At 38.2% G+C, this 15,933-nt stretch overlaps 1 protein-coding gene across 2 annotated transcripts in view; it reads left to right on the forward strand.

Annotated features, from left to right (window-relative positions):
- LOC121387845 (tubulin delta chain-like) overlaps positions 1-15,495 on the forward strand; it is a 61,867-nt gene extending 46,372 nt beyond the window's left edge. For both annotated transcript variants that reach the window (XM_041519074.1, XM_041519072.1), the window contains 4 exons: positions 9,598-9,670; positions 11,154-11,295; positions 13,602-13,762; positions 14,462-15,495. In XM_041519074.1, the coding sequence (XP_041375008.1) occupies positions 9,598-9,670; positions 11,154-11,295; positions 13,602-13,762; positions 14,462-14,533 (448 nt within the window). In that variant the 3' untranslated portion in view covers positions 14,534-15,495. The remainder of the gene's footprint in view (positions 1-9,597; positions 9,671-11,153; positions 11,296-13,601; positions 13,763-14,461) is intronic.
- Positions 15,496-15,933: the final 438 nt, after the last annotated feature.

Raw genomic sequence — 15,933 nt, forward strand, 5'->3', positions numbered from 1 at the left:
TAGGTATTAATGTATAAAAAATGCAGTGGTGATAGGTATTTTATCTTAGGCAGGAATGGAAATCTAGGTATTAATGTATAAAAAATGCAGTGGTGATAGGTATTTTATCTTAGGCAGGAATGGAAATCTAGGTATTAATGTATAAAAAATGCAGTGGTGATAGGTATTTTATCTTAGGCAGGAATGGAAATCTAGGTATTAATGTATAAAAAATGCAGTGGTGATAGGTATTTTATCTTAGGCAGGAATGGAAATCTAGGTATTAATGTATAAAAAATGCAGTGGTGATAGGTATTTTATCTTAGGCAGGAATGGAAATCTAGGTATTAATGTATAAAAAATGCAGTGGTGATAGGTATTTTATCTTAGGCAGGAATGGAAATCTAGGTATTAATGTATAAAAAATGCAGTGGTGATAGGTATTTTATCTTAGGCAGGAATGGAAATCTAGGTATTAATGTATAAAAAATGCAGTGGTGATAGGTATTTTATCTTAGGCAGGAATGGAAATCTAGGTATTAATGTAAAAAAAAAAAGAGAATACATAAAAAAAACCCACACAAAACAATACTACACTCATGTTCATTAGATACCTTTTATCTTATGGCTCATTATTTAAAAATGCATCCATCTGGTATTTGGGGGTGAGATGTAAACTAGTGTTAATGCGCTCGCTAGTTCTCATTCTAGCCAGTGCACCACGACTGGTATATCAAAGACCGTGGTATGTACTACCCTGTATGTGGGATGGTGCATATAAAATAACCCTTGCTGCTAATCAAAAAGAGTAGCCCATGTAGTGGTGACAGCGGGTTTCCTCTCTCAATGTCTGTGTGGTACTTAACCATATGTCTGATGCCATATAACCGTAAATAAAATGTGTTGAGTGCATTGTTAAATAAAACATTTCCTTCCTTCTCTCTCAATATCTGTCTTGTACTTAACCATATGTCTGACGCCATATAACCGTAAATAAAATGTGTTGAGTGTATTGTTAAATAAAACATTTCCTTCTTTCTCTCTCTCTCAATATCTGTGTTGTACTTAACCATATGTCTGATGCCATATAACCGTAAAATGTGTTGAGTGTATTGTTAAATAAAACATTTCCTTCCTTCTCTTTCAATATCTGTGTGGTCCTTAACCATATGTCTGATGCCATATAACCATAAATAAAATGTGTTGAATGCGTTGTTAAATAAAACATTTCCTTCCTTCTCTCTCAATATATGTGTGGTCCTTAACCATATGTCTGACGCCATATAACCGTAAATAAAATGTGTTGAGTGTATTGTTAAATAAAACATTTCCTTCTTTCTCTCTCTCTCAATATCTGTGTTGTACTTAACCATATGTCTGACGCCATATAACCATAAATAAAATGTGTTGAGTGTATTGTTAAATAAAACATTTCCTTCTTTCTCTCTCTCTCAATATCTGTGTGGTCTTTAACCATATGTCTGACGCCATATAACCATAAATAAAATGTGTTGAGTGCATCGTTAAATAAAACACTTCCTTTCTTCCTTCTCTCTCAATATCTGTGAGGTCCTTAGCCATATGTCTGGCGCCATATAACCATAAATAAAATGTGTTGAGTGCATCGTTAAATAAAACACTTCCTTTCTTCCTTCTCTCTCAATATCTGTGTTGTACTTAACCATATATCTGATGCCATATAACCATAAATAAAATGTGTTGAGAGTATTGTTAAATAAAACATTTCCTTCCTTCTCTCTCAATATCTGTCTTGTACTTAGCCATATGTCTGATGCCATATAACCATAAATAAAATGTGTCGAGTGCATCGTTAAATAAAACATTTCCTTCTTTCTCTCTCTCTCAATATCTGTGTTGTACTTAACCATATGTCTGATGCCATATAACCGTAAATAAAATGTGTTGAGTGTATTGTTAAATAAAACATTTCCTTCCTTCTCTCTCAATATCTGTCTTGTACTTAGCCATATGTCTGATGCCATATAACCGTAAATAAAATGTGTTGAGTGCATTGTTAAATAAAACATTTCCTTCCTTCTCTCTCAATATCTGTCTTGTACTTAACCATATGTCTGACGCCATATAACCGTAAATAAAATGTGTTGAGTGTATTGTTAAATAAAACATTTCCTTCTTTCTCTCTCTCTCAATATCTGTGTTGTACTTAACCATATGTCTGACGCCATATAACCATAAATAAAATGTGTTGAGTGCATCGTTAAATAAAACACTTCCTTTCTTCCTTCTCTCTCAATATCTGTGTTGTACTTAACCATATATCTGATGCCATATAACCATAAATAAAATGTGTTGAGTGTATTGTTAAATAAAACATTTCCTTCCTTCTCTCTCAATATCTGTCTTGTACTTAGCCATATGTCTGATGCCATATAACCATAAATAAAATGTGTCGAGTGCATCGTTAAATAAAACATTTCCTTCTTTCTCTCTCTCTCAATATCTGTGTTGTACTTAACCATATGTCTGATGCCATATAACCGTAAATAAAATGTGTTGAGTGTATTGTTAAATAAAACATTTCCTTCCTTCTCTCTCAATATCTGTCTTGTACTTAGCCATATGTCTGATGCCATATAACCGTAAATAAAATGTGTTGAGTGCATTGTTAAATAAAACATTTCCTTCTTTCTCTCTCTCTCAATATCTGTGTTGTACTTAACCATATGTCTGACGCCATATAACCGTAAATAAAATGTGTTGAGTGTATTGTTAAATAAAACATTTCCTTCTTTCTCTCTCTCTCAATATCTGTGTTGTACTTAACCATATGTCTGATGCCATATAACCGTAAAATGTGTTGAGTGTATTGTTAAATAAAACATTTCCTTCCTTCTCTTTCAATATCTGTGTGGTCCTTAACCATATGTCTGATGCCATATAACCATAAATAAAATGTGTTGAATGCGTTGTTAAATAAAACATTTCCTTCCTTCTCTCTCAATATATGTGTGGTCCTTAACCATATGTCTGACGCCATATAACCGTAAATAAAATGTGTTGAGTGTATTGTTAAATAAAACATTTCATTCTTTCTCTCTCTCTCAATATATGTGTGGTCCTTAACCATATGTCTGACGCCATATAACCATAAATAAAATGTGTTGAGTGTATTGTTAAATAAAACATTTCCTTCTTTCTCTCTCTCTCAATATCTGTGTGGTCTTTAACCATATGTCTGATGCCATATAACCATAAATAAAATGTGTTGAGTGCATCGTTAAATAAAACACTTCCTTTCTTCCTTCTCTCTCAATATCTGTGAGGTCCTTAGCCATATGTCTGGCGCCATATAACCATAAATAAAATGTGTTGAGTGCATCGTTAAATAAAACACTTCCTTTCTTCCTTCTCTCTCAATATCTGTGTTGTACTTAACCATATATCTGATGCCATATAACCATAAATAAAATGTGTTGAGTGTATTGTTAAATAAAACATTTCCTTCCTTCTCTCTCAATATCTGTCTTGTACTTAGCCATATGTCTGATGCCATATAACCATAAATAAAATGTGTCGAGTGCATCGTTAAATAAAACATTTCCTTCTTTCTGTCTCTCTCAATATCTGTGTTGTACTTAACCATATGTCTGATGCCATATAACCGTAAATAAAATGTGTTGAGTGTATTGTTAAATAAAACATTTCCTTCCTTCTCTCTCAATATCTGTCTTGTACTTAGCCATATGTCTGATGCCATATAACCGTAAATAAAATGTGTTGAGTGCATTGTTAAATAAAACATTTCCTTCCTTCTCTCTCAATATCTGTCTTGTACTTAACCATATGTCTGACGCCATATAACCGTAAATAAAATGTGTTGAGTGTATTGTTAAATAAAACATTTCCTTCTTTCTCTCTCTCTCAATATCTGTGTTGTACTTAACCATATGTCTGACGCCATATAACCATAAATAAAATGTGTTGAGTGCATCGTTAAATAAAACACTTCCTTTCTTCCTTCTCTCTCAATATCTGTGTTGTACTTAACCATATATCTGATGCCATATAACCATAAATAAAATGTGTTGAGTGTATTGTTAAATAAAACATTTCCTTCCTTCTCTCTCAATATCTGTCTTGTACTTAGCCATATGTCTGATGCCATATAACCATAAATAAAATGTGTCGAGTGCATCGTTAAATAAAACATTTCCTTCTTTCTCTCTCTCTCAATATCTGTGTTGTACTTAACCATATGTCTGATGCCATATAACCGTAAATAAAATGTGTTGAGTGTATTGTTAAATAAAACATTTCCTTCCTTCTCTCTCAATATCTGTCTTGTACTTAGCCATATGTCTGATGCCATATAACCGTAAATAAAATGTGTTGAGTGCATTGTTAAATAAAACATTTCCTTCCTTCTCTCTCAATATCTGTCTTGTACTTAACCATATGTCTGACGCCATATAACCGTAAATAAAATGTGTTGAGTGTATTGTTAAATAAAACATTTCCTTCTTTCTCTCTCTCTCAATATCTGTGTTGTACTTAACCATATGTCTGACGCCATATAACCATAAATAAAATGTGTTGAGTGCATCGTTAAATAAAACACTTCCTTTCTTCCTTTTCTCTCAATATCTGTGAGGTCCTTAGCCATATGTCTGGCGCCATATAACCATAAATAAAATGTGTTGAGTGCATCGTTAAATAAAACACTTCCTTTCTTCCTTCTCTCTCAATATCTGTGTTGTACTTAACCATATATCTGATGCCATATAACCATAAATAAAATGTGTTGAGTGTATTGTTAAATAAAACATTTCCTTCCTTCTCTCTCAATATCTGTCTTGTACTTAGCCATATGTCTGACGCCATATAACCATAAATAAAATGTGTTGAGTGTATTGTTATATAAAACATTTCCTTCTTTCTCTCTCTCTCAATATCTGTGTTGTACTTAACCATATGTCTGAAGCCATATAACCATAAATAAAATGTGTTGAGTGCATCGTTAAATAAAACATTTCCTTCCTTCTCTCTCAATATCTGTGTGGTCCTTAACCATATGTCTGACGCCATATAACCATAAATAAAATGTGTTGAGTGCATCGTTAAATAAAACACTTCCTTCCTTCCTTCTCTCTCAATATCTGTGAGGTCCTTAGCCATATGTCTGGCGCCATATAACCATAAATAAAATGTGTTGAGTGCATCGTTAAATAAAACATTTCCTTCCTTCTCTCTCAATATCTGTATGGTCCTTAACCATATGTCTGACGCCATATAACCATAAATAAAATGTGTTGAGTGCATCGTTAAATGAAACACTTCCTTCCTTCCTTCTCTCTCAATATGTGTGGTCCTTAGCCATATGTCTGGCGCCATATAACCATAAATAAAATGTGTTGAGTGCATCGTTAAATAAAACATTTCCTTCCTTCTCTCTCAATATCTGTGAGGTCCTTAGCCATATGTCTGACGCCATATAACCATAAATAAAATGTGTTGAGTGCATCGTTAAATAAAACATTTCCTTCGTTCCCTGTGGTAAAGCACTTACCTCAATCTAGCATTAATCCCGACTGGTGGACCCACTGGGCTATTTCTCATTCCAGATAGTGGAACAAAGGTTGTGGTATGTGCTACCCTGTCTGTGGAATGATGCACATAAAAGATCACTTGCTGCTAATTGAAGAGTAGCCCATGGAGTGATGATAATGGATATCCTCTCTCATTATCTGTGTGGTCCTTAAGCACATATCAGACACCATATAATGATAAATAAAAATGTGTCAAGTTTATCATGCTAAATGAAACATTTTGTCCTCTTCTACAAGATCCAAATAGTCACTTTTACTATCCTGATTGTTGGATGATGCATATAAAAGATGCCTTGCTGCTAATCAAAACGAGTAGTTTATGGAGTGATAGCAGCTGGTTTTCTCTCTCATTATCTGTATGTGCTACGGGACCCATGCTTAAGGGGGCCCTATGGTAATGTGTATATTTATTTTCCCCAGGTAATTTTTCCCCTCATCCCAAGGGGGTTGCAAAATATATATCCTGGGTAGTGGGCCCCGCTGTTATTTGTGCTACAGGCCCCGTGGATCCTTAAACCGGCTCTGTATCTCAGGCACCATATGATGATCAATAAAAAGTACAAGTTCATTGTGTTAAATGAAACATTTCCTCTTCTTCAACAAGATCCAAATAGTCACTTTTACTGTCCTGTTTGTTGGATGGTGCATATAAAAGATGCCTTGCTGCTAATTTAAAATAAAAGTAGCTCATTTTCCTCTCTAAGATTATATTATGTCAAAATTAACAAATCCAATAGCCGATGAATAATAAATCAATGTGTTGTAGGTTTCACTGTAGACAGATAATAATGTACTGCATGTTCTGCCTGGCTGCGTACCAATATCCATTCTCAACAGCTGTCATTCTGAATCACTCTCAACAGTCTTTAATAGCACTCTGAATATTTATGTTTTCATTACCATAGTTTTTGTGTTTTTTTAATACTGAATATCTAATTTGACAAGACACATTGGCCTAAATGGTAAATTGTTGACATCGCCTACAAGACTGGTGACAGCGGGTTTCCTCTCTCATTATCTGTGTGGTCCTCAACCACAGGTCTGACATCATGTAACCATCAATGAAAATGTGTCTAGTGCATCATTATATATAAAACATTTCTTCCTTCCATGTCAAGAAATGACAAAAAACACTGCCCCCTACACCCATAATTACACAACTCTTCGGTTTGTATTGTTGGAATGAATCTCAACAACACTCAACATGGAGGAATGACTGCAACAAGAAACCCATCCATAGAAGGAAGGAAATGTTTTAGTTAACAACTCAACACATTTCTATTTATATGGCGTTGGACATGGTTAAGGACCACATAGATACTGAGAGAGGAAACCTTCTGTCGTCACTTCATGGGCTACTCTTTTAGATTATCAGCAAGACATCTTTCATATGCACCATCCCACAGACAGAATAGTACATACCACAGCCTTTGTTACAACAGTCGTGGAGCACTGGCTGGAGTGAAAAATAGCCCAGTGGGACCACAGACAGGATAGTACATACCACAGCCTTTGTTACAACAGTCGTGGAGCACTGACTGGAATGAGAAATAGCCCAGTGGGACCACAGACAGGATAGTACATACCACAGCCTTTGTTACAACAGTCGTGGAACACTGACTGAAGTGAGAAATAGCCCAGTGGGCCCACAGACAGGATAGTACATACCACAGCCTTTGTTACAACAGTCGTGGAGCACTGACTGAGAAATAGGCCACAGGAGTGAGAAATAGGCCAGTGGGCCCACAGACAGGATAGTACATACCACAGCCTTTGTTACAACAGTCGTGGAACACTGACTGGAGTGAGAAATAGGCCAGTGGGCCCACAGACAGGATAGTACATACCACAGCCTTTGTTACAACAGTCGTGGAGCACTGACTGGAGTGAGAAATAGGCCAGTGGGCCCACAGACAGGATAGTACATACCACAGCCTTTGTTACAACAGTCGTGGAGCACTGACTGGAGTGAGAAATAGCCCAGTGGGCCCACTGACAGGGATCGATCCCAAACCGACCGTGCATCAAGTGAGTGCTTACCACTGGGCTACATCCCGCCCCATAAAGTCAGTAAGATAGCTGTTTGTTTTGTTTAACGACACCACTAGAGCACATTGATTTAGTGATCATTGGCTATTGGATATCAAACCTTTGGTAATGCTGACTATATCTTTGAGAGGAAAACTGCTACATTTTTCCATTACTAGTACTGGATCTTTTATGTGCACCATCTCACAGACAGGGTAACACATACCACAGCCATTGATACAACAGTAGTGGTGCACTGGTTGAAACGAGAAATAGCTCAGTGTGCCTACTGACTGGGATCTATCCCAAACCGACCGTGCATCGAGTGAGTGCTTTACCACTGGGCTACATCCTACCCCTCTGACATTCATTCCCACATTTCGACGATAACATTGAATTCAGTTTGGACTACAATACCAAGTATTTCCCATATGTCTTACTCGTTATAGTTTCTTATAAAATATACTCTTCAATAAAAGTAGGGGAACCTCATGTTAATATCAACTATTAATAGACCGAACATACATTTTGACCACAGACATCCTAGAAAAGAACATTCACGTCTGTTTATCAACACATCGAAACACATTGCATAGTTTGCATGTGCATCATGCAGTTGCCCCATACACGTGTGTGGGATGTCATTCACGATTTTGACAATTTCCAGGAAGGTCGATTAATCACTGTGGAACATTATTTCTGTCAATCTTTTTCATTGTTGTTACTGTTTTGTTTTTAGTTATTTTTATTGTTTAAATTTGTGATGCGTATGCAATGCAATGAGCGTCTACGGGCATGCTGCAAACGGGCAGATGTCAGCGTGAAATGGCCAACACCTTCAATGTTTCAAAGTCAGTGATTAGCAGACTGGAAAAGGTACCAACAAACCCAAAATGTTGACGATTGACCTCGTTCAGGTCGTCCCAGGGCAACAACATTAGTACAGGATCGATTCATCCATAACCAGGCTCTAAGAAATCAAGCTTAAAAGGCAAATGAAATTGTTGTAAACCTTCATCATGCTACTGGTGTCCGAGTTACGGGTCAGACGATTAGAAATCATCTTCATGCAACCCATCTTCATGCTCGACGGCCCCGGGTTGTGCCTACCTTGACAAATTGTCAAATTGCCCACAGATGTGAATGGTGTAGGGAGCGTCAGAACTGGTGTATTCGTCACTGGTCACGTATCATGTTTTCAGATGAGTCTCTATTCACTTTGGACTTCCTTGACAGGCGTGGTGGGGTCTGGAGACGACGGAATGAACAGCATGCCAATGTCACAATGCGATTTCATGACAGATTTGGCGGTTGATCGGTTATAGTGTGGGGTGGTATCACTATGACTGACAAAACCCCCCTCCATATTGTACAAGGAAGGGTCACTGGGCAGTACTACCGGGACAACATACTGACACCCTTTGTCGTCCTGTTTGCTAGGCGTGTGGGTCGACGTTTTGTTTTTCAGGATGACAATGCCCATGCTCACCATGCACAAATTGTCAATGCTCACCTCCAGCAGCACAACATCTATCGAATGCCATGGCTAGCAATGAGCCCAGACCTTTCCCCCACTGAACATGTCTGGGACCTGATAGGGAGACGTGTGCATCAACGTCAAAGACTGCTGACCACGTTAGCAGAACTCCCTCAAATAGCCATTGAGACTCTCATACGCAGTATGCCTCGTTGACTGAATGAATGTCTGACACATTGTGGTGATATCACCCACTACTGATAAAAAAACTTCAAATTTCAAATTTCACTTCTGACCCCAGTTGTCCTTCAAGATCTTTCGTGGTCATAAAACCTACAGTAATACTGAACTACCGGTTGCAATGTTTGCCGAATTAATTCACTATTATCATATAACCATTCCCAACAGCTAATACCTTACAATGTTGGCAATTGTAAATTCTTATTAGAGTTCCCCTACTTTTATGTACAGTATATATTGGAATAACCAGCAGCATTCTGTGATAATTCTCGTTTTATTTTGCAGGAAGACGTCGTGGGAGGAATTACTAAAAGAAACACTATACAGACTGAGGCGATATGATGAGCATGGGAAACTGGTATCCTTGTGAACTTGAGGGTGTGTGGGGGGTAGGGGGAAGCGGGGGATTTAGGGGGGTAGAGTGCTCTATTGAGGTTTAATGGGTTGTAGAACTGGTCACTTTTGTTTTTTCCCATCCCAAGCAGTTCAGACCTGTCAACTGCTTTGGGGTTTTTTAGCGTAATTTTCTACACCCAGTTGTGTTTGCTAAGCTAAACTACATGTATGTTAAAAAAAAAAAAAAAATCAAGTATGATATGCAAGATAAGTTTTGAAATTGTCAAGAGAGAGAGAGATGGGTGAGGAGAGAGAGATGGGTGAGGGGAGAGAGCTGGGTGAGAGAGAGAGAGAGAGAGAGAGAGATGGGTGAGGGGAGAGAGAGATGGGTGAGGGGAGAGAGAGATGGGTGATGGGAGAGAGATGGGTGAGGGGAGAGGAGCTACTTCAGCCAAAGAAAAAGTTGAACAAATGCTTTTCACACTTTATATATTAAATCAATGACCACATCAGGAATCGACCAAAGTATAGTCACCGAAATGAAGTCTTGGAGTGATCCGATTTTCAGTTTGGCTTGCAATGTGGGTTATTGTGTGCTAAAAATAGCTTTATCCAGTCTTGTGCTGTTATGTTAGCTATAGCTTGGACTATTGACAAATGAACATTTGCTTTAAAAATTCGATGTTTTTGGAAGTATTCCACACACCATTATGCTGAAAAGAAATTCTAATAGCAGAGATCATTCTGATAATTAGCAGGTGAATAATATGTCTGTTTTCAATGTTATTTTTCTGATTATGTAGGCATGTGTGCAGCCTTGGGTTTCGGAGGTTGAAACCGCCCACCTGAATTGTTTTCTTTTTAACTGGGGGGGGGGGGGTGGTAAGTGTTTTTCTTGGATTGATCCCCGTCGGTGGACCCATTGGGCTATTTCTCATTCCAGCCAGTGCTCCACAACTGGTGCAACAAAGTCTGTGATATGTACTTTCCTGTCTATGGGATGGTGCATATAAAAGATCATTTGCTGCTAATCGAAAAGAATAGCCCATGAATTGGCCACAGTGGGTTTCCTCTCAATATCCGTATGGCCCATAACCATATGTCTGACGCCATATAACCGTAAATAAAATGTGTTGAGTGTGACGTTAAATAAAACATTTCCTTCCTTGCAAATAAGCAAAGTTTAACATTATGTTGTAGTATACATGTAATTACCATGATTATGGAATACTTTTCTTCTTTTTTATCCCACTTCCCTCTTGCCTTTCTCTCCTTTGAATTCCATCTTATTTCTTCTTGATCTGGCAACTCTTCCTATCTTTCAACTTCTTTTCTGTCCACCTCCACATCCCAGTCCTTGTCTCTTCAACTAAGACAGGTACTTGTCTTTTGTGGCTATCCACATATCTGCCATTTCCCCATCAGCTTTTGTTTAACATGTACCCCTTTTGTAGTATAATTATTAATTACCATGATTATAGAACACGTTTCTTAATAACTAAAAGTTCAGCAGTCTTGCCAATGTCATGGTTGCCAGAGGACAAGACAGCAGTTCTATCAACAGAATACAACCGAAGCTGAAAAGTAAAATTCAGACAGCGTACAACTGTGTGAGGTGGAATCCATTCCCAGTGGACGTATGGACAGGTTCGTATATCCCGTGTGAGGTGGAATCCATTCCCAGTGGACGTATGGACAGGTTCGTATATCCCGTGTGAGGTGGAATCCATTCCCAGTGGATGTATGGACAGGTTCGTATATCCCGTGTGAGGTGGAATCCATTCCCAGTGGACGTATGGACAGGTTCGTATATCCCGTGTGAGGTGGAATCCATTCCCAGTGGACGTATGGACAGGTTCGTATATCCCGTGTGAGGGAATCCATTCCCAGTGGACGTATGGACAGGTTCGTATATCCTCTGTGAGGTGGAATCCATTCCCAGTGGACGTATGGACAGGTTCGTATATCCCGTGTGAGGTGGAATCCATTCCCAGTGGACGTATGGACAGGTTCGTATATCCCGTGTGAGGTGGAATCCATTCCCAGTGGACGTATGGACAGGTTCGTATAGGTGGAATCCCGTGTATGACAGGTGTATATCCCGAAATCCATTCCCAGTGGACGTATGGACAGGTTCGTATATCCCGTGTGAGGTGGAATCCATTCCCAGTGTGAGGTGGAATCCATTCCCAGTGGACGTATGGACAGGTTCGTATATCCCGTGTGAGGTGGAATCCATTCCCAGTGGACGTATGGACAGGTTCGTATATCCCGTGTGAGGTGGAATCCATTCCCAGTGGACGTATGGACAGGTTCGTATATCCCGTGTGAGGTGGAATCCATTCCCAGTGGACGTATGGACAGGTTCGTATATCCCGTGTGAGGTGGAATCCATTCCCAGTGGACGTATGGACAGGTTCGTATATCCCCTGTGAGGTGGAATCCATTCCCAGTGGACGTATGGACAGGTTCGTATATCCCGTGTGAGGTGGAATCCATTCCCAGTGGACGTATGGACAGGTTCGTATATCCCCTGTGAGGTGGAATCCATTCCCAGTGGACGTATGGACAGGTTCGTATATCCCGTGTGAGGTGGAATCCATTCCCAGTGGACGTATGGACAGGTTCGTATATCCTGTAAACAGGGCTAGCTGTGCCTCTTGCCAAATTCACCATTTGCTTATTTTAAACACAAACTGGCGAATTTTATTTTAATTTGGTGAAGTGCGTGTATAATTGATATTTTATTGAAAATATTTGGGCATTGGGTTTCTGCAATTTTTGGCATTTAATAGATAATTTGGCGAAATTTTCTACATAGCTAAAGATAGCCCTGGTAAACCAGGAGGAAAAATGTGTGCATGTCATTCGTGCCAAACCTCAAGTTGCAACATGTGTGTATTATTTTCCAGTTTAAGTGTGTGGTTGTTAGTAAACATTTTACAGGTCATGAACACGCATTAAGGTGTGCATTCCTGAAATCCCCCCCCCAAAAAACATTGTAATATAATATTGTTTACAGTAAATTGTTTTTGTATTTGGACTCTATACTGACCTCTCCCTAGCTGCATTTATACCTTTTGATTGTACTGGTCTGAACATTGTAATTTTGACTTGGGTCTTGAAAAGTAATGGAATTTTGATTTAGGTCATAGAAAGAGAAAATTGTTTGATGATTATTTTTTGAGCTGGGTCATGAAAAGTCATGAAATTTTGACTTGGGTCTTGTAAAATCATGGTTAGGCCATCGGTCTACAGGCTGGTAGGTACTGGGTTCGGATCCCAGTCGAGGCATGGGATTTTTAATCCAGATACCGACTCCAAACCCTGAGTGAGGGGTCCGCAAGGCTCAATGGGTAGGTGGAAACCACTTGCACCGACCAGTGATCCATAACTGGTTCAACAAATTCCATGGTTTGTGCTATCCTGCCTGTGAGAAGCGCAAATAAAAGATCCCTTGCTGCCTGTCGTAAAAGAGTAGCCTATGTGGCGACAGCGGGTTTCCTCTAAAAAACCAGTGTCAGAATGACCATATGTTTCACGTCCAATAGCCGATGATAAGATAAAAAAATCAATGTGCTCTAGTGGCGTCATTAAATAAAACAAACTTTACTTTTTTTGTAAAATCATGGATTTTGACTTAGGTCATAGAAATAGAAAATTGGTTGATGATTATTTTTTGAGCTGGGTCATGAGTTGTAAAATTTTGACTTGGGTCTTGGAAAATAGTGGAATTTCGACGTAGGTTATAGAAATAGAAAATTGGTTGATAATAAAAAAAAAATTCCTAATTAATATAACAACATAATGGACTGGAAGTTCTCATCAAACCACTTCATTATTACCATATTAGATTATGTGGATTATCGTAGAAAATCTTTACACGGTCACAAAAAATACCTGTCCAAAGTCATAGTATGATCACTGTTGTATTTTTTTTCTTCTAAATTCAGCCACAAGTAACATGACCAGTACCAGAGATTCGTCATCCGTTACCATAGCAGCCAACTATGGGTGTTGTGTGGAACATCTGGACACTGTTATAAAGAAGTCGAAGATTATGTATGACGCGGGGGCGTATCTACACTGGTATTGGAGATACGGCCTTACTCAGGTAGCTATAGAATATTTCTCATAATGTACCATACACAAAGTTTAGATGCACACAGCCCATTGGGCTATTTCTCGTTTGAGTCACCATGAGGTGGCAACAGCAAGTTTCCTCTCTCGATATCTATGTGGTCCTTCCCCCATATGTCTGACGCCATATAACAGTAAATAAAAATGTGTCGAGTGCGTCATTAAACAAAACATATCTTTCTTTCATTCGAGCCAGTGCACCACAACTGGTATAATAAAAGCTGCAATTACCCATGGCAACCAGCAATGCTGTAGAAATTACCGTAGAGTTTTTAATTCTTCACAGCACTTTTTTTTGCCTTCGACTCTATTCCTTTCTGTTTTCAATGCCATAGTTTTTTTTTGCTCTGGATATTTTCTTAATTGCTGGGTTGTATATTGAAGGTCGTGGTATGTGCTATCCTGTCTGTGGGATGGTGTACATAAAAGATCCCTAGCAGCTAATGGCAAAATGTAGCAGTTTCCTCTCTAAGACTTTATGACCGTGCGTCAAGCGAGTGCTCTGCCACTGGGCTATGTCCTGCCCCCTTACCACAGTGTCGACACCTTACAACAGAAGAATATGTTCTGGTTTTTTAAAAACATTTTTTTTTTTTTAAATGCCGAATATCTACGGATATTAATTTCGTCTATAGTTTACGAAATGTAAACAATAATTTTTTTTGTTTTTCAGGAAATGTTTGATGAATCATTTGAAACTCTACAGTCAACCATCGATGAGTACCAGACGGCCTTGTCTCCTTGATATTAATTTATCTGTCTTATTAATTATAATGACTTTTTGACATGTGCAATAACTATAAACTTTATTATATACATTATTTTAATTCAACATATTTGTAAGAACCAATCTGATTGGATCTCTAATAAAATTTCAGGTGGTAAAACCATCGTTATACCGCTAGCAAATTTTCAGGTGTTACCAACGTCACATGTATTCATATACATGTATTCATATACACAGGTTTGTTTATGAACAACAATGTCGGACGTCGGTTAAAAATATTGTGGTAATTTTCATGTTGACTGGGAAAGTTAGAGTGATGAATCAGATATTGATATGCTTGCTGCTTTGGACCAGTTTGAAAGCAACGAAGACAATTTTGTTAGGAGTTATAACGTAGACTCCTCAGAAAGCCTAAAAAGAAAATATTCCTGAATTATTCACGGCATTAATGTTGATGAAATGTCAGCACTGATTACCCCAAACTCTGCGAAAACAAACTCGCAACCTGCACAATATGCTTCAGGGAACGAAAATGTTATTTTAAAAATGATTCAGATGTACAAAACATAAATCACTTGCCAAAAACAATTTGAAATTCATGTGTACAATTATGGCACAAATTTCCAACAGCAGTAAATCTTAACACGCTCACCGTAGTTTAAAAACCAATGCTTTGTTAATGTCATGGTCGATTATTAATTCAAACAATTGCTCTATTTTATTATTGTTATCAGTTAATAGTTGTTCGAGAATACAATTCATTGTACACCACAGTGAGAAGAAATTTGAAATACATTATTATAAAATTACAAAACGGTTGAGTGTAAAAATCATTTGTTGGTATGTAAATCAGTCTACATCCCTGAGAAAGAAAGAAAGAAATGTTTTATTTAACGACACACTCAATACATTTTATTTATGGTTATATGGCGTCAGACCACACAGATTTTGAGAGGAAACCCGCTGTCGCCACTACATGGGCTACTCTTTCTGATTAGCAGCAAGGGATCTTTTATTTGCATTTCCCACAGGCAGGATAGCACAAACCATGGCCTTTGTTGAACCAGTTATAGATCACTGGTTGGTGCAAGTGGTTTACACCTACCCGCGGAGCACTCGCTCAGTGTTTGGGAGTCGGGTATCTGGATTAAAAATCCCATACCTCAACTGGGATCGTGGACCGATGGCCTAACCACGACGCCACCGAGGCCGGTTACATTCCTGAGTGACATCACTGTAATGACACTATATCTTAGGGAAGTCTGTTATAGTTTATTTCAGAAAAAGTAATAAAACAGTTGAAATTAGAATAAACATGACCCTACTGTGTTTTCCTCTAATGTGTTGCCAATAAAACTAAATTTGAGACAGTAAAACCACCTACACAAGTCCGCATATTGGTAGGGTTATCCCCTAAT

The sequence above is a fragment of the Gigantopelta aegis genome, chromosome 13, assembly GCF_016097555.1.
Source record: "Gigantopelta aegis isolate Gae_Host chromosome 13, Gae_host_genome, whole genome shotgun sequence".
NCBI lineage: Eukaryota > Metazoa > Mollusca > Gastropoda > Neomphalida > Peltospiridae > Gigantopelta > Gigantopelta aegis.